This window comes from Rhinolophus ferrumequinum, chromosome 22 (assembly GCF_004115265.2).
Source record: "Rhinolophus ferrumequinum isolate MPI-CBG mRhiFer1 chromosome 22, mRhiFer1_v1.p, whole genome shotgun sequence".
NCBI lineage: Eukaryota > Metazoa > Chordata > Mammalia > Chiroptera > Rhinolophidae > Rhinolophus > Rhinolophus ferrumequinum.
Genome location: NC_046305.1, coordinates 32,984,827 through 33,007,073, shown reverse-complemented (window position 1 = coordinate 33,007,073; position 22,247 = coordinate 32,984,827). Strand labels below are relative to the sequence as shown.

Genomic DNA, 22,247 nt, shown 5'->3' with positions numbered 1-22,247 from the left:
GTAGTAAGTGCATAGGTGTTCATTATGTTTTTGTTTTTTTTCCTGCGTATTTGAGCATTTTTGTCCTTAATGTGAGTAATCTGACATTCTTCAACTTTATTTTCATTTGCAAACTCCGAAGGAAAAAAATGATTAACTTAAAGGGAATAAATATATTTAGGACAGTGAATAACTATAAAAATTAAGACTTTTTACAATCAAATTTCTTATAGTTAGCTGAAATAGAAACACCTATGCAATCTCAATTTCACTAAATAATTCTGTACCCATTTCTCTGATCCCGGATGAAGGAGGTAGGGACCTCTCTACTCCTTCTGAATACATACTTACACAGTTTGCATTGTCCGTTATTTTTTAACAGAACAAACCTAAGGAATAGAACCTGTCAGAACAAACTTGACACCAATATACCTGTCTCAAAAAAGTGACCTAAAATATTTTGAATAATACAAATAGCACCCTTAATCAGAATCCTTTAAAAAGTAAGTCATAACATCACCGATTACCCTTACATTTTTAAATACCTGTATGTATGTCTTCCCACCCAAGGCAAAAGCAAGAGGACATGTTTCTTCCCAATAATATCAAGTATCTTTGTTAAAACTAGCAATGGTTGACTAAGATTAGTAGATCTTTAGCAGACACAAAAGATGAAAGATGAAACTGCAGCAAGAGAGCATGGCAAATCCAAAAGATCTATTACTGCATAAATCTACTAGAAAAATAACAACAACAAAAGAGATAGAGAGAATTAACGAGCTACAATAAAAGTTCTGTCTTTAAAGCAGATTATAACAGGGTGGGAAATGTTAATTCTGTGTCCTCCTTGGGAAGCAGTCACCATCTTTTAAATTAAAAAAAACCCGCTGGTGTATTTTCACAGCATCTCGGTTTATTTATGGAACAAAGCCATGGAATTGTAATATCATTACTCCTTTCCCACCCTGGCAGAGAATAAACATGAATTCAGAAGCACAGTGGAGTGAAAACAAAGAGGAGAGAGAAAAGGCAGCAGAGAAAGACAGAAGGTGAATACAGAGCTACAGAAGTGTTTATTGAGCATGCTACAGAGGTAAGCAGAGTACACACAAAAGGAAATTAAACAACCATCAAACCTCCCAACTTTGTTAGAAAATTAATTTTTAATTGTGCCGCTTTCAAACTATACTGAATTTTACATTTCTAAAGATGTAAAAACTCAACTAATAGAAAATATACATGACCATTCTGTCTACATAGATAACAGAATCTATGAATCTTGAAACTAAGTACATCAATTTCAAAAAAGTATTGGTCATTTAAACAGAATCAACAATTCAGATTGACAAGAACTGTTCAAATTAATTTGACCTGTAGATTCTGAGCCATGTTTTTATTAAAGTCAGATCTATTCCTAAATACAAAATATTTTGAAGATTTATTAAAACTGAATATTACAATGCAAGGTAAATTAAGACTAAAGGCACATAAACTTTGGTCCCACCTGGTTGTCAGTTTTAGAAAACTGCCACAAAATTAATCTTCCTGCAAATTTTTGCAGTACACTTTCTTTATCTTTGAAAAATACATGCACCAGTTCCTGAACTAGCTAGACCAGTCTTCACATGCTCAGAAATCCACAACCATATTCCAAATCTTAATTACAAACTAAGGATGGCAATATATATTTAAATGCACATAAGTCATGTCAACTTCAAAAACATCTACGAAAAATATTCAGCCACAAACAAGACATTACTTAGTGCTGACATTTATATGATACGTCCCACAAGAGTGTGTACAAAAAGGTTAAGATTCCACAATGCTTTCCACATAGGGCTCAAACTTACAGAAATCACTTTGTTGTCTTAAGAAATTAATACTCTGCATCTTGTTAATTTTAACTAATGCCTACATTCATAACTGAATCTAGACCAGAATTGTGAGATACAAAGGCCAATGTTTTTTTTTTAAAGCAATAAAGCCTAAGGTAGTAAAAACTAAAAAATGCTGCTTTATTCTTCCAATATCCTGTATCTTATTTGACTAAGTAGAAAGAAATGTGACAAGCCAATAATTCAAAATAAGTTCCAAGCAGGAGAAACAAAAACTTAACCTTTTTACACACCCCTGCCTAAACATATTGTTAATTCCCATGTAACAATGTGCCCTAGACAACCAATTCCTTTTTTCTAGTAAATGCACAATAGCAACACTAGTTTTCCTTTTAAGGCACGTATGTCAACTAAGTTGAAAAAGAAAATTAACCTGAAATTTTAAACAGACAATAAAAATGGCTTCCCTATAGAACAGATGAAATACAGCAGTTAATAACTCTGCCTTTACATATGCCATTTCACTTTAGAACCAAGGAATGATAACAGCATGAAAAAAAAAAAACAACAAAAAACAAAAAACAAAGAAACTAGAAAAAAATCAAACTCTGGTCCCGACTATTCTGAACAGTCAATAGGTGATGACACCAAACAATGTGATTCACCTCCTATCTTCATCTCCCCTTTTTTAAATTGTTGACTTGGAGAAAGACACTCTCAGATGATGGTTTTCACCAAGGTTATAATTATGAAGATCAATCAAGGCCTGGATAGCTTCTTCCACTGTTGCCATCTGAAGAAGAGCCATTTTGTGATCTCTTCTGAAACAAAATTATAAAATTAGATACTTCATAAAAATTAGGAAAGGCTTAAATATTTGAATTTTGTCCATTTCAGAATCAAAAATTTCTATAAACAAAAAGAATACTACTTGAAGAGAACTTTTATTTCTATCCAGTCACTAATTTAAAGACAAGAAAGCTTGCTTACTGAAAAAACTTAAATGCTTTCACAGTGCCCCCAGTGTTAGCAAACAGTGTTCGTAGATCCTCTTCTGCTACTGAAGGACTAGGAAAATTGGATGGAAACAAAGAGTAAAGATTAATAATAAATTTTATATTTTAGTTCTAAAATGTGTATCTTTAATAAACTCCAGCTTTAATACTTACGGGATATTGGACAGGTGAAGGGTTGCAGACGGAGGAAAAATGTTCTGAAAATTTTTGGATCCAGGTTTCTTAAAACGATGCAGTGGGGAATTACCAAAATCCTTTGTGAGCCCTTGATCATCAAGTCCTTCTCGAGGTAGTTGTACAGTCTGATGTTTAGATAGAGTAACACGAATAATTTTTCCATACATTTTCTGTCCATTAAGATGGTTCATGGCTATAAAAAAAAAGAATGCCTATTTAAAAAGTTTTAACAAAGTTCAAAGCAAAAATACGTATTTTAGAATACTTTAAAAATCTGACTCTGATTTTAAAGTCAGTCAGGAGTTTCTAATAACTACTGGTAACAAGACTTAATTCACTTGTACTAGACAAGGCATTCTGGCAAAAAAAGCTCTTTCACAGAATGAAAATCTAGATTATGAATCTCTCTTGCTTCACAATTCTGATAAATCAGATACTTAGATGCCTAAGAAAGAAACTTAGCACTCATTCATAACCTTTTCTTCCTTATGCTCCACATCTTAATTGCCAAGTCCTACGATATTCTTCCTCCTAATCATCTCTTAAATTCATCTTTTCTCCATTTCTCCACTTTTCATTGCCATTATTTTTGATCTGGATTAACTCAATCCATTTACTAATTTGTCTTCCTGTTGTATTTTTCTTTACTTTTCTCCAATCCATTCTTATACAGAGCAATTGGATGACCTCCGTATATTGCAAATCTGATCATGTCATTACCTGTTTAAATCCCACAGGGGTAAAGTCTATAAACTCATTCTTGAACTCTGCTTATACCTTTCCCAGTGTGATCCTAACACATCTCTCCTACCTCTTGGAACAGGTATGTACTTATGATGTACATACAATACCAACCTCTTTGTGAGAGCTGAGAATAAGTGGTAAGACTCAAATGGTAAGGCAGGAACCATTCCAGTCCTCATGGAACTTATGGTACCTTAGCACTGTGCTCCTTGCACTTTCTGTTCCAGCTGTACAAAACTTACTTCCTTAAACTAAGTGCTAGTTTTTCTTAGCCTTAGCCTGTGTGCATGCTGTTCTATCTGTAACAATTCCCTATCTCTTTCACTATCTCTTTTAATCTACTCATCCTTCACTGTTACTTCCTCAGGAAGGCCTTTCTCCATCCTCTGGAAAGGTTCAAAGCCTCACTAGATATTCCCCATGCAATATGCTTTACTTCTTTTTAAGTTCATCACATTTGAATTATCTATATCCTCCTTCAGACTGTCAGGTACGGGGAGGGCAGGAATCACAGTCTCTCCCCAACACACAGCACAGTGCCTAAACACAACGAAACATTATGTAGGTACTTATTGAAGTATCAACTGGGTTATTATTAAAACTAAATGAACTGGATTGAGATTAGAGAACAATTATGTTTTATGTTTTATTCACTAGTTACAACCACTAAAAAGACCATTTTATAAGTCATAGACATTTAACTAAATTCAAAATCTGATATGACTACTAAAAGTATTAAGAGTGTTAATAACAGAGAGGTAAAGGCAATGTGGGAAAGTGGATAACTAAGAACAGAATCCCTACTCCCAAAATGTTTTGAATTTGATTAGAATACACAATCTGATATAGGAGATACGAAGAATTTAAAACAGACTTACTTGTATAGAATAAACCAGTTAAAGTAACAGGTCTGAAAAGTAAAATGCTATAAAAGTATAAGGTACCATTCACAAAAGAATCAAAAGTAAATTCCTTTTCACTTTCTACTTCCTTAATTTGTAAAAACAAGTTTACTCTTTCTGTTTTACTACAGTCTTACATACTTGTAAGTTTTTTCTTAGACTTTCAACTGAGACTAACAGAAAAAAACTCATCTCAGGCCTGAATTTTCTCACTAGTTTCTTATACTGCATTTCACATATACATATAAATTTATGCTTACACTTATAAAATCAACTAAATTATTGATAGTGATGGTACATATACTTCTTTCATAAAACTTACTTGAATTTAAAAATATAAGTTCTACAATTCTATTGTTTTAAGTGAACAGAACTTTGCTTATGATACAAGTGCTATTACCTCACACAAAATGTGTTTTAAGGAATGAGTTTGGGGAATAAAGTGGTATTAAGAAGTAGACTTAAGGCTGTCCTAAGAAAGCAGTCTTAGTGCAGCTTTGAAGTTATGAAAAGACTGAACTTTGAGATACTGACGGGCAGGAATAGAAAACAATAAAAGGTCCTGGGCATAGTAATAAACAGGAAATGGACAGAGAAATGGGATTAAAATTCAACAAAATATGGGTGGCTGGTTAGCTCAGTTGGTTAGAGCATGATGTTAATAACATCAAGGTTGCCGGGCCGATCCCCACATGGGCCACTGGGCCCTCCTTAAAAAAAAAAAAAGTAAAAAAAAAATTAAAATTGAGCAAAATAACCAAACAGCTATCTGAGGAAGTGGCCAGGTAATGAGATTCTAGTCAACTAACTCCTGACAAAAGGATATGAAGTGATCTGAAGTAGATTGGGGCTGGGGGGGTGGGGTGGGGGGGGGGGGGGGAGGAGAGGTATTTAGAATAACATGGTTTTTAAAGAAAATATTTGTCAAAAATTGAGGTACACATAATGATTAAACAAAATAAAGCAGGCTGTTTGAATTAGTAATTTAAAATTAATCAAGTTTAAATAATGGGACTCGTATCTTGAAATCTACTGTTCCAAGAAAATAATGGTATAAATGGACAAAGCAACCAATAATAAAGGAGAGAAAAGTCAATACTGCACAGCAGAAATGGAATTTTTGGTTGAATACAATTTTTAACTTTCCCTAATCCATCTTTGAAGAAGACATTAATAATGAAAAGTTAAAAGATACCAAAATATTTACAGATATAGGACGAGTTCATGTAATGTGGAAATGGAGCTATATCAATACTTAGTATCCTTTATAATTCAAAATATTTGTGTTACCTCTTCCATTTTTAAAAAATTAATCTCAACATCCACTTGTCTATTTTATTAGTCTTTTTAAAGGACCCAACTAGCTCTGTTTTTTCTCTCAACCACCTACAACTATGAATTTCTAGTATTGTTTTTATTATCTCCCTTAAGTTCATACCATTATTCTTAAAATTAAAACTTTCTGTCAAAACACTGCTTTCACGGTAACGTATCTAATTTGTATAGTACTTTATCCTTTCTCTTTAAGTGATTTTAAATTCCCATTAAAATAACTTCTTGGGTAACAAAATCTACCTTAGCAGCAATGAGAAATAATAAATTATTTGCCACTACATATAGTCCAAAAACTATAAATCATACTATTAATAAGTCAAAGCTTTAGTGAAAAGATCTTATAAAAATTAGGGCTTTTTACAAATACAAGTATTGTTAGGCACTGAATTGTATTCTGTGTTGAAGCTCTACCTACCTCCCCACTGACCCCTCACCGCCCTTGTGACTGGAGATCAGTCTTTGAGGAGGTAAAGTTAAATGAGGTCATAAGGGTAAGGCTCTAATCCAGTTAGACAGTGTCCTTAAAAAAAGAGGAAGAGATACCAGAAAGCCCAGAAGAAAGGCCAGAGAGGACAAAGGGAGTGGCATTCACCAGCAAGCCAGGAAGAAAGCCCTCACCAGAAACTAAATCAGCAGGCACTTTCATCTACCAGCCTCCAGAACTGGGAGAATATAAATTTGTTTAAGCCACTCAGTCTGTGGTATTTTGTTATGGCAGCCCAAGCAAATTAATATAATAAAAATTAAAATATTACTATTTAAAATAGTCCTTACATAAAACAAAACCAAAAACTATTCAGAAGAATTTGGCTTAATTCTACCTGAGGTACTTCTCAATCATGATGTGTGTATCTTATTTATGAGGGTAATGCCACCCATAGCTCACATGATGAGGGAAAAAATGAAATATTTGAGAATGCTTTGTTAACTATGAAGCACTGTAAAATGCTACTTACAATGTACATTAAAAACAATGGCAATGACTACCCTCATCAGACTACAGAAGTGTATGTACACACGCAGAAGAAAAAAAGATTTACTAAGCATCTATGACATGATCAGCTCTTTTATGTCTGTTCTTAAAGACAGATATCTCCATTTTAAAAAATGGAAACCCAGACGTAACTTTTATACACTGAGCTATCACAATAGCTAATAAGAAACACTGAAATTCAAACTTATTACTCCAAAGGTAAAATGTCCAGTACATCATGTTGTTTGTGAGTCTCTTTGGATATGATAGGAAAAATACACTAGTCCTTACATCAAAAATGGCAAATTTCAAAATTAACCATGTGAATACCATCAGTCTGAAGCACCATCATTCCTGAATCTCAATTAACAAATTTACAAGCTAAGAACATACTGATATTTACAGTCAATCACTCTACGACTATGCAGTTATATTCTAGTTTTATGTAATCTGAGTTTGTGTATGAAGTAAAATGAGGTATTCATTAAAATCACCAATTATTTATCTAAATAATAATGTAAGTGTAACTTGACTAAAGTACATTTTAAGATTCCAAAAGGCATTTTAAACAGGGATTAATGCAGTATTTGGCACATATGAACCTGGCATTTTTAGAATACTTTTTCCACGTGGACTCTTTCCATTACTAAATTTAGCCCAAATACTTACAAATCACATTAGAATTAAAATAACATGGCATTAATCAGGATTCCATGGATTATATGAATAGTTCACTTCCGTTACAGGAAGTAACCAGGAATGAAACACCAAAGATCTTTTCATAACATCAATGCCATAATTCTTACATAAAATTATTATTGCAATTTTGGAGCCCAAACCCCTTTCCATTAGACTGACCATGAGAAACTGCAAAAGGACAGCAGAAAAATACAAATATGTTCATCATATACAACTATTTACATTAAAACATGAAAACTGACATTTTGAGCCCTGGCTATTAAAAAAATAAATAAATGGTTTCTTACTAACATAAAAGGGTTTGTTTTTACTCACAGATTTGCATTACATATTTGAAATCAATTTGAAGATGTATAGGTAACACATGGTTTAATCTTACCAAGTTGTGATTGGTTTCCATCAGCCATCTGGATTAGAGCACTGTCTTTCTTATTGTACAAAATCTTCACACGCTGCACATCTCCATAAACACCTTTTTTGGAGCCACAGAGAGTAATCCAAAAATGGAATTAATCTGATGTGCAAGTCAGCTAAAGATTATCTTTCTGACATATTAATGAAACACCCAGACACCAACATGATCACTCATTCAAACTCAACATTCTCACAAATGAATAAAGAAAGATCAAGATTTTGAACAGTGAATTTTGAAAAGAATAATTTTTGATAAACCCTCAAAGCTATGTGAATGATATTAAATTAAAGACCATGCAAAATAAATCAGCATGCATTAAAACAAATTTTGTGTCTATGGAGAGTTTTAAATAGCAAAGAAAAATAGCAAAAGATTTACTATTCAACTTTAAGCCAAAGTGCTAGCTAAATAAGAATTAAGGTGAAACAAAAATCAAATCAATAATAAAAGTATAGTGCTAACAATAACATACCGAAGAGGGTAAACAGACTTTGGGGCGTAACCATCTTTAGAAGGAGAGAAGAGCAAGCAGCGTAAGACAAGAAGAGAGAAGAGTCGAGGAAGAGCGGAGATGAACAGATCATCCATAACGAAGGGTGGTTCCCGCAGAATGGTGAGGTGGTCATGGATCATGGTTCAAGGCGGTTAATTGGGGCAAGTTGGTCCGAGGAACATTTGTTCAAGCACAGAAGCATGAACATAGGGAATGGTGACAGGGAATGAAGACAAGGACAAGGAAAATAAAGGATAAGACAGGGAAGGGAACGGGCATTTGGGAAAATACAAGGAAGGGGAAGGTGAACACACAGGGAAAAGGATGAAATGGGGAAGGGAAACAGCAATGCAGAAGAAAAAAATAAGGAATTGGGGAACAAAAAAAAAAAATAAAATATAGGTCAGTACATAGGAAATGCAGGAATTTGGTCAGAAAATGGTTGGTTTATGTACTGTACAAGAAAAACTGAGTAAAATGTAGTCATCCAAGACAAATATGGGTAAAGTACATCTATATCAAAGAGTAAATTACAGCATTTCATCTCAACATGGGGAAGGAAAGCATGCATAGGAATTTTAAACTTTGAACTTTAATTGCATAAGCATGGCTGGTTATGAAATGCAGGCAAAATTCTTAAAAGAAAAACAAAGGCACTCTGATTCAAACATTTTAGCATGCAGAACTATGAATGACAATAGTATTAAATGATAAAATAAGCTTAATGTTCGTATTAACAGAGGCCAATTAAAAATGAAACAAATATTCAAATTAGACACCGTAAACTGATACATTGAGCTTCCGACATTTCATACCAGCTTTCATAGCAATCAAAATAAAATATACCAGACATAAAATGTACAACTAAATAAAATAACTCAACAATAAATTTTATTTAACAAGAAGGGGGGGGATAAAGTTGAAAAATATTTTTAGAAGACAATGACTAATAACTGCAAAGAAAAAATTACTAAGAAAGACTGGAAGAGTGCCTCGTCAAGATCTTTGGAAGAACCTTCAAAGAAAAATGTATTAGAGTAATTCACATAAAATAAGATTTAAAAAAATGCAATGACACATAAGCATGAAATGAACAAGCAAATAATTAGAAAAGGCAAAGAGCAAAACTGTTTTACAGTTAAATCTGCAAATTAGATTACATTTGCCTTTGAGAACAACAAAAGGATAAAAAGCCAAACTACGGTACTTCACCATATTTTTCTTAGGAAAAATAGGTAGTTAGGTTAAAACTATATATAAATTGATATGACCGTCTAAGGAAATAAAGTATTACTTAAACAAGTACACAGATTTTTATTCAGAAGTAGAAACATACAAAAAATTCTTTGACTAATGAATGTACATAAAAAGGCAAGTGCAAAATGAAATAAACATGAAAAACTTTCACAAATGAAATGGAGTTAAAGAATAAATATTAGAAAATTACTTTACTAACCTCCTCATTTAAATTGCTAACCAACAGGACTGTATTGCCACCAGCTGAGACTCCAGGCATACCCACTCGGCCAGCAGCAGCCGCGGCAGCAGCCGCTGCTGCATTTGGAATAGCCAAAGGACTCAGAGCTCCTGGAACAGCTGCAACAGGAAGCCCTAATTTTAAAATAAAGCATATTTTACGAAATACACACAAGTCGTTTACAAAAACCAATTTAAGCACGATGGCTGCGTGGCTTAGGACTGACCCTTCCAAACGGTTCCTGAAAATTAATTTTTGTAATATTTAGGAAAATGTTTGCTGGTATGTAGTACTTAGAGAAAAATAAGTGGTTTCAATGAAATCATTAAATTATTAGAATACATACCTGTATTGTTAAAAAATTTAAATATAAAATATTCCATTTCCTATGAAAAAGCAAACAAAAGCATAACGAATGTATTACCAAGTAAGAGACTTGAAAAATTCACTTCTGTGGTTTATAGCGAGAAGCCTAATATATTAAAAAAATCATCTTCAACATAACAGTAACTCACACTTTTTTATGTAAGTGCTATCTTCTTCGTAAACTCACACTTGAAATCACACAAGCAAAATTACAGCTTATGAAACTAATAAGTCCATCAGTTCCTACAGACAGTTCACCGTGAACGTGATTTAATTCAAAGGGCCTACAGAAAATGATACCAAAATTTGTTTGCCTTAATTCCACACTTTAGTTATAACAAACGTAAGTTTCTCAAATACACTACCCCAGTAGAATAAGAAAATATCACTCTATCACAGGCTTGTTCAGTATTTTCTTACCCTTTGCCTACCAGTTTTAGTATTTCCTTATTTCTATTGTTCTCCTTTCCAATCTTGTTGTTTTATCATCTTTAAGATACTTCACTCATTTATTCTAGAGAGAATTCCCTTTGTCTCAGCATCTTTTATCCACTTTTCAATTACTAATGAACTCAGAATCTTTCCATCCCTTAAATTCTTACATACCAGCTTATTTCTCAATAAATATTAGTTCACTAAAGAAATAAACATGTTTTCTTTATCCCCTTCTCATGATAAAGGAAACAAATGACCTACCTGGGTAGAACTGGCCCTTAGCACTGTTATCCCATAAGCTGACGTTTTATCTCCTTTTCTCTTTCCAGTCTTCTTGTGTATGTCATAGAGGTGTGCTGTTACCTTTGGTTTCAGAAACCTTTCTTTTAGCCAAGTTCTTACCTTTTTACTTTAGAAACTACTATGACCTTTCATTGTCAGTCTGAAGGTTCTTTAAAATTCACAATTCCTTAACCTCTATACTCTTTTTTTGACTTAATATTTTTCTCTTCAATTTTTTTTTAATCTCTTCTTTCTGAGTGCTCCAGTGGAACAGTATGTTTCTCATTTAGTCTTGCTCTGGATGAGTTTTATACCTTTTTGTCCACATCATGTTTTGGAATCCCCCTTTTTTCTTCTCCACTTCTCTTTTTTAGAATTTGCTTTTTATTTTGGAAAATTTCCAAGATATACAAAAATAAAGAGACTAGAACAATGAACCCCATGTACCCATTACACTGGTCAAACAATTATTAGCTCATGGCCAATCTTCTTTCACCCATTCACCCATTTTATTTTTAAAGTAAATCCCAGAAATAAGGATCTAGTTTTAAAAGAGAAGCTTATGTTTAGTATTAATGCATAGTAGTCTTTAATGCCTTTTTGGATCTACCAGTGTGGATCCTTTTAACCAACTACTCTACGGTATTACTCACTTCTCCATGTTAAATAAATACCATAGCTCTCACTACGCTTTATAGTTTCCATTTAACATTCAGTTGGTATCTTCATTTGATGCTGATGTCAAGTATAATATAAAGATACATTCCTAACTCCTACTCATGCACTCACCTTTGTTTTTGCATACTCTTAGAAAGTGACTCCCCCCCTCTTCTCTTAAAACATTGTTTTTCCATAGTTTCACATAGCTTTGGCTGAATATCATCCAACTAAAGTTGACAACACAATTATTTAACATTGGCAGAAACTCCAGGTGTAGGCATTACATTGTCAAATCATTCCTATTTCCCTGCCTTTAAAATATTTTAGTAGAAAATGTAACTTAAAATTCTGTTAAGTTCCTCGGTCTTAATGGGATACAGTTGATGGCACATGGGCGTACACACGTGCGTGCATACACATACATACATACACACACACACACACCCCCATGAAGAAAAAAGTTCATTGTCAACCCTCAAATTCCTGTTTAGCAATAAGTAAAAGCTATTTAAAAAAAAACCATCAAAGCCATTTTACTGGCTTTTACACAGGCACACAAAAAATTTAATTTCTGGTTTCATTTTCAATTCTAACAGGCAAGAAACAATAATTCTCAAGGCCTACCTGGCCAGAAAAACTTCACTGACGAACTAATTAGAATTAGTTATCAAAATTAATCTCACAAAGCTCCTAATACTTAGCATTGTCTCTATACATTTAACCCTTACGAACATGTTTATTAAAATATTTTGTATCTCCTCCTACTTATCTACGAGAGTCGTCTTGAACTGTTTCCCACATTGAAATTCTCTTGCTACACCTTTTTTTTTCTCCCTCCCCCATCCCATTTTTCAGCCATTCATCTCTAACATTTAAATCCCCTTTTCTGACTTCATTTTTCCAATTTCCTAATTTTCCTTCTCCCACACAACCACTGCACCACTTTTGGCCTTCATGGTGACGAGCAGGCCCCTTTCTATCCTCCCTTGGCTTGATTTTACTATGTAGTCAGTGTTTTAGCTTACTTCTTAATTAATCCAGCAATGCTCTACAATGCCAGGCTTGGATAAATCAACCTTATATTCTGGCTATGCTTTCATCTGGGTTTGTGAAGTATTAAGAGTGAAGCGCGCGCACGCATACACACACACAGCGAAACTGATTCCACAAAGTCTGTTATGCAACACTAGATTTCCTAGTCTATTTTCAAAAGTTCCCTAAATTTCCCACTGATTTAAGTCCTGTATCCTACTCTTAACCTCATTATGTTCAGCAAGCATCTTGTAAGACTGAGATAGGAATTCCCTCAATTTTTTTCAATCAATTTCAAAAGTCCTCTCTTCTTTCATCTGTCCCTTTTCCTTTCCTTCATAAAGATAAAGAATGGTGAAAAGAATATGGACTATAAAGCCAATGATTTTATTTGTGATTCCAGCTCTGCCCCTCCATTTCTGTGTGAGCTTGATAAAAATCCTTTCCAATTCTCACAATGATCCTAAACAGTATCTGTATTTTTCTAGACTCCAACATTTCCACTATACTCTTGATCCAATTCATTATGATTAATTCTAAAACTGAAGCTAGTTTTAAAAACAATTACTAGCTAATATGAAATGAGCATTCATTGTATGCCAGGCATTGTACAAAGGTCAATGAACATTAACACTTAATCCTCACAATAGTCAGGGATTGCTATGATTGTATCCATTACACATGTGGAAACCAAGACAGTGAAGTCGAGCCAGGTTTTGAACTCAGGATATTTGGATTTGAAGTCCATACTCTTAGTGATTATGCATACTTCCTCACTATAAACATTTTACTCCTAAACTCCTAAACTACTTTACTCCTAAACTACCATCCAATTTCTCCTTTCTTTCTATATAGCACAGTTCTTGAAAGAGTGGGTACTTTCTTACACTGACACCCTTAATCCATTATAATTTGATTTATACATACTCTTGTAAACAATCTTAGGGAAACAACTGAATAGGCACTTCTAATTTTAATCCTATTTATTTCATCCCTCAATTTCGTGCCTATTTTACCCACAGTATAAACGTGTACTGTTTAGTTTCAATTTCAAGTCTTTAACCCTTTTCCTCTTATACCTTGGGAATCTTAAACCAAATTTTAAATATCACACCTCTGGCCTCCAAATTCACAACCCAAGGAATGCTTGCTCCAAGTCTTAGGCTGGATTTCCTACTGTCTAGTTGACTCCTCCACAAGTTTAATTCTTCATAAGGAATCTTATCAATAAGATACCATATTGTTCAATTTTTTCATTTGTTTTCATTGTCATTTCATGTTTCTACTTTAGATTCACAATTACCTTAGGCAATTACCTTATTATTCTTAGGTCTCTGTAGTGCCTACCACAACGCTAAAATGACTGTTGAATAAAGCAATGAATGAATAAACCAGGATGCCACTGAGGTGAGGAAGAATCCTGTTAGGGACGTGAAATACACATACTCATTACTTAAGGCGGCTGTCAAAAAATCTAGCAAGTGGAGCAAATAGGAAAGGTAGATTCAGAGAGGATGCCACTTTTAAAATAAAATCAAAATCAACAGGAAAAATATATAGAGAAACTAAAAGGAAATAGAAATGTGAAGTTAGGGAAAACTCGGGAAAAAAATCAAGAAAACTAAATTAAATTTCTTTTATGTATCTATTGCTTTCTTGGTGTATCTTTCAAGGAACTAGTGAAAACTGTCTGCATAATTTTTACCTCCTTCAGATAGAGAAACATGTTATACTATAGTCACAAACATATATAGTTTTTCTTCTACTAATTGCAGAAGCAGCAGTAATGTACTTTAGAAGGCTTTTATTTTAGCCATATCGTATATATAAAACTGTCAAGTCTTAAAAAAAAAAAAATCACAAAAATTTTCCAAAATAAAATCTACAGTCTGATTTTATTTAAACCTATGTTCTGTACCCAAAGGCTAGAGTCTATTACCACAGAATTCAAGCTGATTAGCCTTAAAAATATGAACATTTGGATGAATAAGAGAAGTCTTCAAATATTTCTCATGGAAAAAGAGAAGGTAAATATAGGATTAATAAAAATAAGAAATTTCTTAACACTACAGCTGAAAAACAATAAAATGGATGAATGTAAAAGTTCAGTTTAAGCAAAGACAATGTGATCATCCATTAAAAACTATATGAAAATCCTGTCCTGAATAGTTAATAGGTGACCTACGGATAACATTTTAGTCTAAGTAATAAGCTTATTCCATTTGAGAATGCTGGTGAGTAAGTAATGTTTGTAGAACATCTGTGACCCATCACACAAACATACTTCTTTTGCTCAGAATACAAATAATTCCAGATTTAAACACTTAAATATCACTTACAATGGACTAAAGAGTTAAACTCTCTAAACATTATTGCTTCAAGTTAGTTCGAGATTCAGAACTTAAAATTTTACCTACTGAGAGAAACTACCTCAGCCCTTGCAACTTCTTTTCTAAAAAAGAGATTTTAAAGACTTAAAAATTAGTATTTTTAAAATTCAGCCACAGCAAAATGAAAGATAGCTCAATAATCCAAAGTACTCAACATCACTTTTAAAAAATTCACATATGAAGAAGTAGGCATCTCCCAACTGTAACTTCTTACTGCTTAGCTGTTAAAACAAATAAATTGAGAAAAGCAAACTTACCGGACAGTGAATTAGAACAGGGTATGTTCATGTGACTTCTCACCAAATATTTCTGATTTATGTTGAACATGATAAAATATTGTTTTAATCACATTTTTTTTGTATTTTGATATTACAGCATTTGGTGATACACTTTGAAAATCTATGTTATTTAATATTTCTGAGAAATATTTCTAGGATGTTTGTGTATTTATAAATATTTTGGTCTTTCTTGGAGGATAGCTTTGTTTTTACTTGCAGGATAGTCTGCAGCAGATGAGTTATTTGGTTAGACTTCATGGTCATAATTCTTTTTTGCTATAATTAGTCTTATTAATGGAATATTATAGATTAGAGTTTTGCAAAATTAAGATTTGGGTATGTAAGTTTTAATGTATATTTTGTAAAAACCTGAAAATATAAATTCAGTTTACTATATTTTCGCTTGCATGTCATATATACAATATATGTATTAGGTTGGTGCAAAAGTAATTGCGATTTAAAGGGTTAAAAATAACTGCCAAAACCGCAATTACTTTTGCACCGACCCAATATTCTATATATGTATAAAACATATATGATATATACGTTATACATATATATTCCTATTTGGTTGCAATTTTGAATGTATATAAGAACAATGTTCGTCAACGGAGACATTCGAAAACCGAGGTACTACTGTACTTAAAAATACTTTTTCATAAACTGGCCAGTCTAAAATGTGTGAATAAAGATGAAAGATCAGCTCATGTTAAATGTAAACATGATACTTAATATGCATTTTACATGTACTGAACAACCTTGACAACCAATTCAGAGACTTATAAATACCTAATAAGAACCTAAAAAATTATAAACTAGATGACAAAATAAAAACTAAAATAAGAATCTGACAGTCGTATCAAATGAAGATCCTAACAAATTAAAAAAGAATATTCACTGCTGGTTGAGGGGAAAAGTGGAATATCCACCCTTATGTACCATTCATGTTTAAATTAATATCACCATCTAGAAAGAAATTTGCAGTAAGAATCAGAAACCTTAAATATTTTCTTTGACCCAGTAATTCTAATTCTAGGAATCTAGCCTAAGGAAATAGTTTGAGATACAAAAACATTGTTATGTACAGGGTGTTTTTCACATGCCACTTATATGAATAAAAAATATGAAGTAGACTAAGTGTCCAACAAAGTTACTTTCTAAAAAGTATGATATATCCACTATCACACTATTCAGCTATTAAAATTACCATTTCCCTCCAAAAAAATCTTAGTAAAATGACAATTGCAATATAACACAAAAATGCAAATACAGTGATTTTAATTTTGTATTTACATAGGAAAAAGTGGTTATCTCTTGTAAATTATCCAAACTACTCGAGTTCATTATTTGATTTGTAAAACTTATAATTCACCTACTTTCAAAAACTTTTTTAGGATACTTAAAATAAAAGCCCAATTATATACAACAAGATGCAAAACTTATTAAAACGGGTAAATGATGAAGTTATTTAGTAAAGGAAGGTGATTTCACACATTTTCACCCGTTAAAAAATGTTTTCTTTTTACGTATTAGGCAGAATGAAGAAACAAAAATACATTACATTAAAATATTCAACACGGAGCTGGAAAGAAACTGGACAATTTATTAAGAACTTTATGCATATGCTTTTTATGCAAAAAATGTAGAACTGGAAAAAAATAAAGGCACAGAGTAAGATAGAAACTAGTTATGCCAAGGTTGTACAATTTTTTATGAGACTTTTAATTATTACTTTTTAAAAAAATTCACCAAGGACATGAGATTGCAAAGAAGGTGGTGATAAATTCCCCAGGAGAAAAAACCAGGTGACTTTTAACTGTGACACTCCACCCAGAAATACAAATACATCTAACCTTACCCCAATGGGCAAAGGCACAAAGCTCCTATGTTTGTTTGATGGTACCTGAAGTTTCTTGGTACATTATCCTTAAATTATTTCTTTAATGAGTTGAATTTTTTAACTTCTCAGAAAACTATATATAAAATATTGATGTTATCTTCTACTTCGTTTGGTGTCTTAAGGATTAATGCATCTGCCAAGTCCCTAGCGGAATGCCTAGGACTTAGAAGCTACTTAATAAATGTTGATTCTTTTCTCTTCAATAAAATAATACAATTTCTATCAGTGAAGGATTTAAGAATCTATAGTAATAATTATAAGAAAAGGCCTTGTATAACTCATACTGTCCCACTCGACTTTACCTTTAAAACCAGCACATGAAATTGTCAATATTAACTTATAAGGTAAGTTAAGAATAAAGGTTTAAACTAGGACTATAAAGTGATAAGAGACTGTCAGGAAAGAATGTTATAAACCTAAAGCATCTATTATAGTCATGATGAACAGCTAAAGCTTTTGTAGATGTAAAAGAAAATCAGAATAAAGTAAAGGGTCAGTTTTGTCCGAAGTCACACAATTAATTTCAAATATCAATTGCTTCTCTTGTGCATTAGTGTCTCTGTTCATATATGCATCACTTATATTACTACATATTTACAAATGGAGAGCACAAATGTTACATATCCATAGCAAATAAATATCTATTTCAAGAATTACTTGATTATAATGCTTTTTCTTTTTCTTTTGATGGACATAAACTAAATTGTAAAAGCTAGTTTGGGACTCATTAATCTTGAGTTCCACATGGACAGAAACTCTGAATATAAACTTACAAATGTCAGAAATCAAGAATTTCCCATACACATCCAATAAAAAAAACTGCAAAATTTCATCTTATGTTATAAATCATTTCACTCATTTTATTTACAAAATAACATTTTCCCCATTTTGTCTTCATCTTGATTCCATTAACTATTAGTTGCACATTTCCGTATTTTTTTGTTAAGTGGGTCAAATTCACTGTAGTACAAGGTGAAATATAAATGACTAAGACAAAATCAAATAAATGCCAAAATAAATTTTATAGAAAATTCTCTCGTTTAAATTGTTTTTTTTAAAGAGAGGCCATGAATACTCCTTACTTCCACTATATTTTTTGTCTGTTAACGTGTTTCTATGCAGTTTTAAGTTAAAACAATCAGATTAGCTCTAAAGAATATGCACAAGAGATCTAGACTTAGACATCTACATAGACAGTGTGACATCAAGTGTAAACATTTTATTAAGAACACTTATTTCACTAGAGCTTTTCTTCTTTTATTTGGGAAAATGAGAAAGATGAGCATAGTGGAAGACATAACTGATACAATTTTAATATAACTGAGGAAGAACAATTTAGGTTTTCCCCAACAGAATTCATAAGCCTTCTTACCTGAGAAAAATAAAACATAACACAATCTCTTAAATTCCAAAATGGGGGAATCATACTTACTGGTGGTTTAACAGTCACTTTCTCATTTGGCAACATGGGAGAAAAGTGGTATAGACAATAAAAGTCATACCTAAGAGGGATGTCTCCTTGGCAAATGCTGCAGCAATAGCTGGGTCCAATGCAGGTTGTCCATCCCCAGATGGAAGGTCAGGTCGAGTATAATCCCTACTTTTATCATTGTTGTATTTTACATTCAAATTCACAAGTTTGGAAAAATCAATCCTTAGAGTACAGCAAGCATTATAAATATTCTGACCATCTAGGGCCTGTAAAAATGAGTAAAGTGTATCATCAATATTAAGGAACAACAGTTTACAAAAGGTAAGACTTTGACAATAAAACTCAACAATGAAAACCTGCACATAAAAGTCACCAGAAAAGGGATTAAATGTAATACATCATTCTTTGCTATCCCAGCTGTACATGTATTAGTTTTCAAAAACACTGTCTTCTTGAAATACAAAGTGCCACTTAAATCTAAAATACAACCAGTTAAGCACATGTGATAGTACTTTTAATTAAAAAAAACTGCAAATAATTTTAAAAGACTAACAAGGGTCACTAGTTAGTAGTCCTTCCAAAGTAGTACCATAATAGCCTACACGATAATTTTATTATATATTTTTCTGCTGTGTGGCAATACTTATAAGAATTGGTATAGTTTTATAATGTAATTTCTGTTTGAGGCACTTCAAGCCAAATAAATATCACTATGATGAATAGCAATTCCCATGAAATGTGCAAAAGCCATTATCTTCCTTTAACCTGAAGAGTTTAACTGAGTAAGAATAACTTGTTGAACTAGCAAATACAACGACATTCCAGTAGTTCTGGAGTAGAAGAGTGCCAGCTCTAGAGTTTAAGTCTACACTCAATTAGATCATGTTGAGCAAATTACTTAACCTCTCTGACTCTCAGGCTTTCTTAATCTGAAAACCAGAGATGAAGAGATGATAATGACTGCCATGCTTCCTCATGGATTATGTGGATTAAATAAGAGATTATATATATGAAGGTACATCATGAATTATAAAGAACTATGCTGCTGTTACGATTATTATGTTTTTTTTTCCTGTTCCTATATAACCATCATATCTACTCCATCTAGATGTAAACCTGGAACAAACTAGAGAATAGGGAAATTTATTGTTAATTTTTCATTAGAGTAAACCTTTACTGTATACCCGGGGTGCCAAAAAAAATGTATACAACTGGACACTTTGGTCAACATTGCTCTAGCAGTAGTTGGCTGTCATCAAAAATGCCTGGACACTGGTGGTAACCATTTTGAGCACCTCATGTATTTGCAAAACTCCAAGAAATAAGAGTAGCACACAAATCAGTCTTGTGTTCAGCAATCAGGATTGCAGTGATATTGCTGGAGCAAAGATTTCTGACTGGAAAAGCTCAAGTCAATATGCAGAAAGACCTCTCAAACATGTCTACTCACAGGGAAAGTTGAGAACAAACAAAAATAATCAGGAAAAACATTTTCATAGTAAATATCAAGAATTATGGCTAAAACATAGTAAAACTTAGGGAAGATGTTAGACATAGAATGCATAAACATCATAATGAAACACTGCATATGAATTAAAAACAGGGAAAGTCACAATAAAACTATCCATTTTATTTCACTGCTGTTTACTATTTATCTATGTCTTTTACTTTTCTGAGAAGATTGGTGGGGGTCACTGACTTAGCAGATTGCTCAGGAAAATCTTAGGCTCCAAATTCTTTAAATATCTACCTTTAGCTAGTCACAAAAAATTTACCAAATCAAGTACATAAAGTTTCATCCTACTAATAAAATACTTCAAACTAATTAGTTACCAATATAAAAACACTCCAGACTACTAGATAATGGAGGATTTTCCTAAAACATCCTGAAATCATTAGTTTCATCATAAATCCTCCAACCATAAGCATGTGGAATGCATAGACTGTAAATACTAAAAAGATGTACAATTAGGAAGATGTCAAGGAGAACTGAATCTCTGCCTAAGAAAACAGAAAAGGATCATTTCATTAGGTCTCTCACAGACTCTACAAAAAGCAATGAGTATTAGGTACGAAGGAATGAATAGCATGATCTTACTGCAGCAAATATTTTATTTACCTCATGTTTATTGTTACTATTAAGTAACTAATGAAATACAATTTCCTAGAAGGAATCATTAATGAGAAACAATCCACTTGTACGCTAAAATAAAACGACCATTTTAAAGGACTTCCAAAAGACACTAGCACTATTCAGTGCCATCTAGATATTCCTAATGGGTAATGCTCCTGAAAAGCTGTTTTTAGTAACATACAAACAAAAAGAGCCATTTTCTACTCACGTGTGTTATAATTTTAGGACTGTATAATACAAGTAATTTTAAAGTCTAGGTGCACAGCAGATTACATCGTAATAGATTACTCACTATTAAAAAGACTAGGATATTTCTGATGTATCTAGTAAAACTATTTCTCGAAAATATAGAAACTGAACTAGATAGTCATGGTAAGGCAAATTTTTTTGCTCAGTACACTGCTTGCCAATAAACAAGATTTTCAAAAAAAGGCATTAGGGTGTTTTCTTTAATAAATGTGAGGACCACTTAAAATATTTACTTCTTATTTAATAATTATGATTGTTACTATGACTTGTGATTATCACTCTACATGTTAACTCTCAATATACACATTACCTTTTGTTATTGACTAAAGAGGTTTTTAAAAAGACTGTTCTGCAACATATACAAATTCATGAGATTGTTGCAGTACTTTTCCCTCCAACCCTCACTAATAAATCTCCATTGTTAATCTCCTTTTTTGCTGAGTTGTTATTCTGTAGCAAAATTCCAGGGGGGAAAAAATTCCTATTTACTGAAAGTAATTGCCAATAATAACAACTAGTATATGGAAAGAGTTTGGCTCTGTCACTCAAGCTGCATTTACTAGCAATGGTTCCCACAGCTTTCAAAAACGAACAAAACAAAACAAAAAACCCCAACCAGCCAAACAACCCACCCCAGAGTACTGGACTCCCAACTCCAAAGATTATGATTCGTTAGTTCATGATGGCCTAAGCTTATTTTGAAATAAGCAATCTATATGACAAAAACATAGGTGGGCTATGGACCATACTTTTTGAAGTATGGTCCATGAATTCTCTTCCCCCGCAAACCTGAAGGTACACTTTACCGGCTAAATGAATTCCCAGTGTTTAAGAGACATTTTTTCATCTCTCATTCATTTAAAAAATTATCACTAGAAGTAGAGAAGTAGCTTGAGATTTTCTTCCCAAACTCTTATTCTTTGCCTCTAATTTTTACATGACCTCCATTGTTTTAACAAGCATAAAAATGTGGCAACTAAATTACAAAGTTTAGAACCAACTCATTTTATAATATATTGAGAAAGGTGGGGAAGAGACCTGTGG

General features: G+C 32.7%; 1 protein-coding gene across 4 annotated transcripts in view; it reads right to left on the bottom strand.

Annotated features, from left to right (window-relative positions):
• Window positions 1–872: 872 nt before the first annotated feature.
• PTBP2 (polypyrimidine tract binding protein 2) overlaps window positions 873–22,247 on the bottom strand; it is a 65,381-nt gene continuing 44,006 nt past the window's right edge. Inside the window, exons 8-14 of one of the 4 annotated variants that reach the window (XM_033092961.1) lie at window positions 18,891–19,086; window positions 10,025–10,179; window positions 8,548–8,581; window positions 8,040–8,132; window positions 2,984–3,200; window positions 2,805–2,882; window positions 873–2,632 (exon numbers count right to left, since the gene is read on the bottom strand). In XM_033092961.1, coding sequence (XP_032948852.1) covers window positions 2,503–2,632; window positions 2,805–2,882; window positions 2,984–3,200; window positions 8,040–8,132; window positions 8,548–8,581; window positions 10,025–10,179; window positions 18,891–19,086 — 903 coding nt within the window. In that variant the 3' untranslated portion in view covers window positions 873–2,502. Of the gene's footprint in view, window positions 2,636–2,804; window positions 2,883–2,983; window positions 3,201–8,039; window positions 8,133–8,547; window positions 8,582–10,024; window positions 10,180–18,890; window positions 19,087–22,247 lie in introns of all 4 variants that reach the window. The other 3 variants (XM_033092960.1, XM_033092963.1, XM_033092962.1) reach the window with 3 other exon arrangements.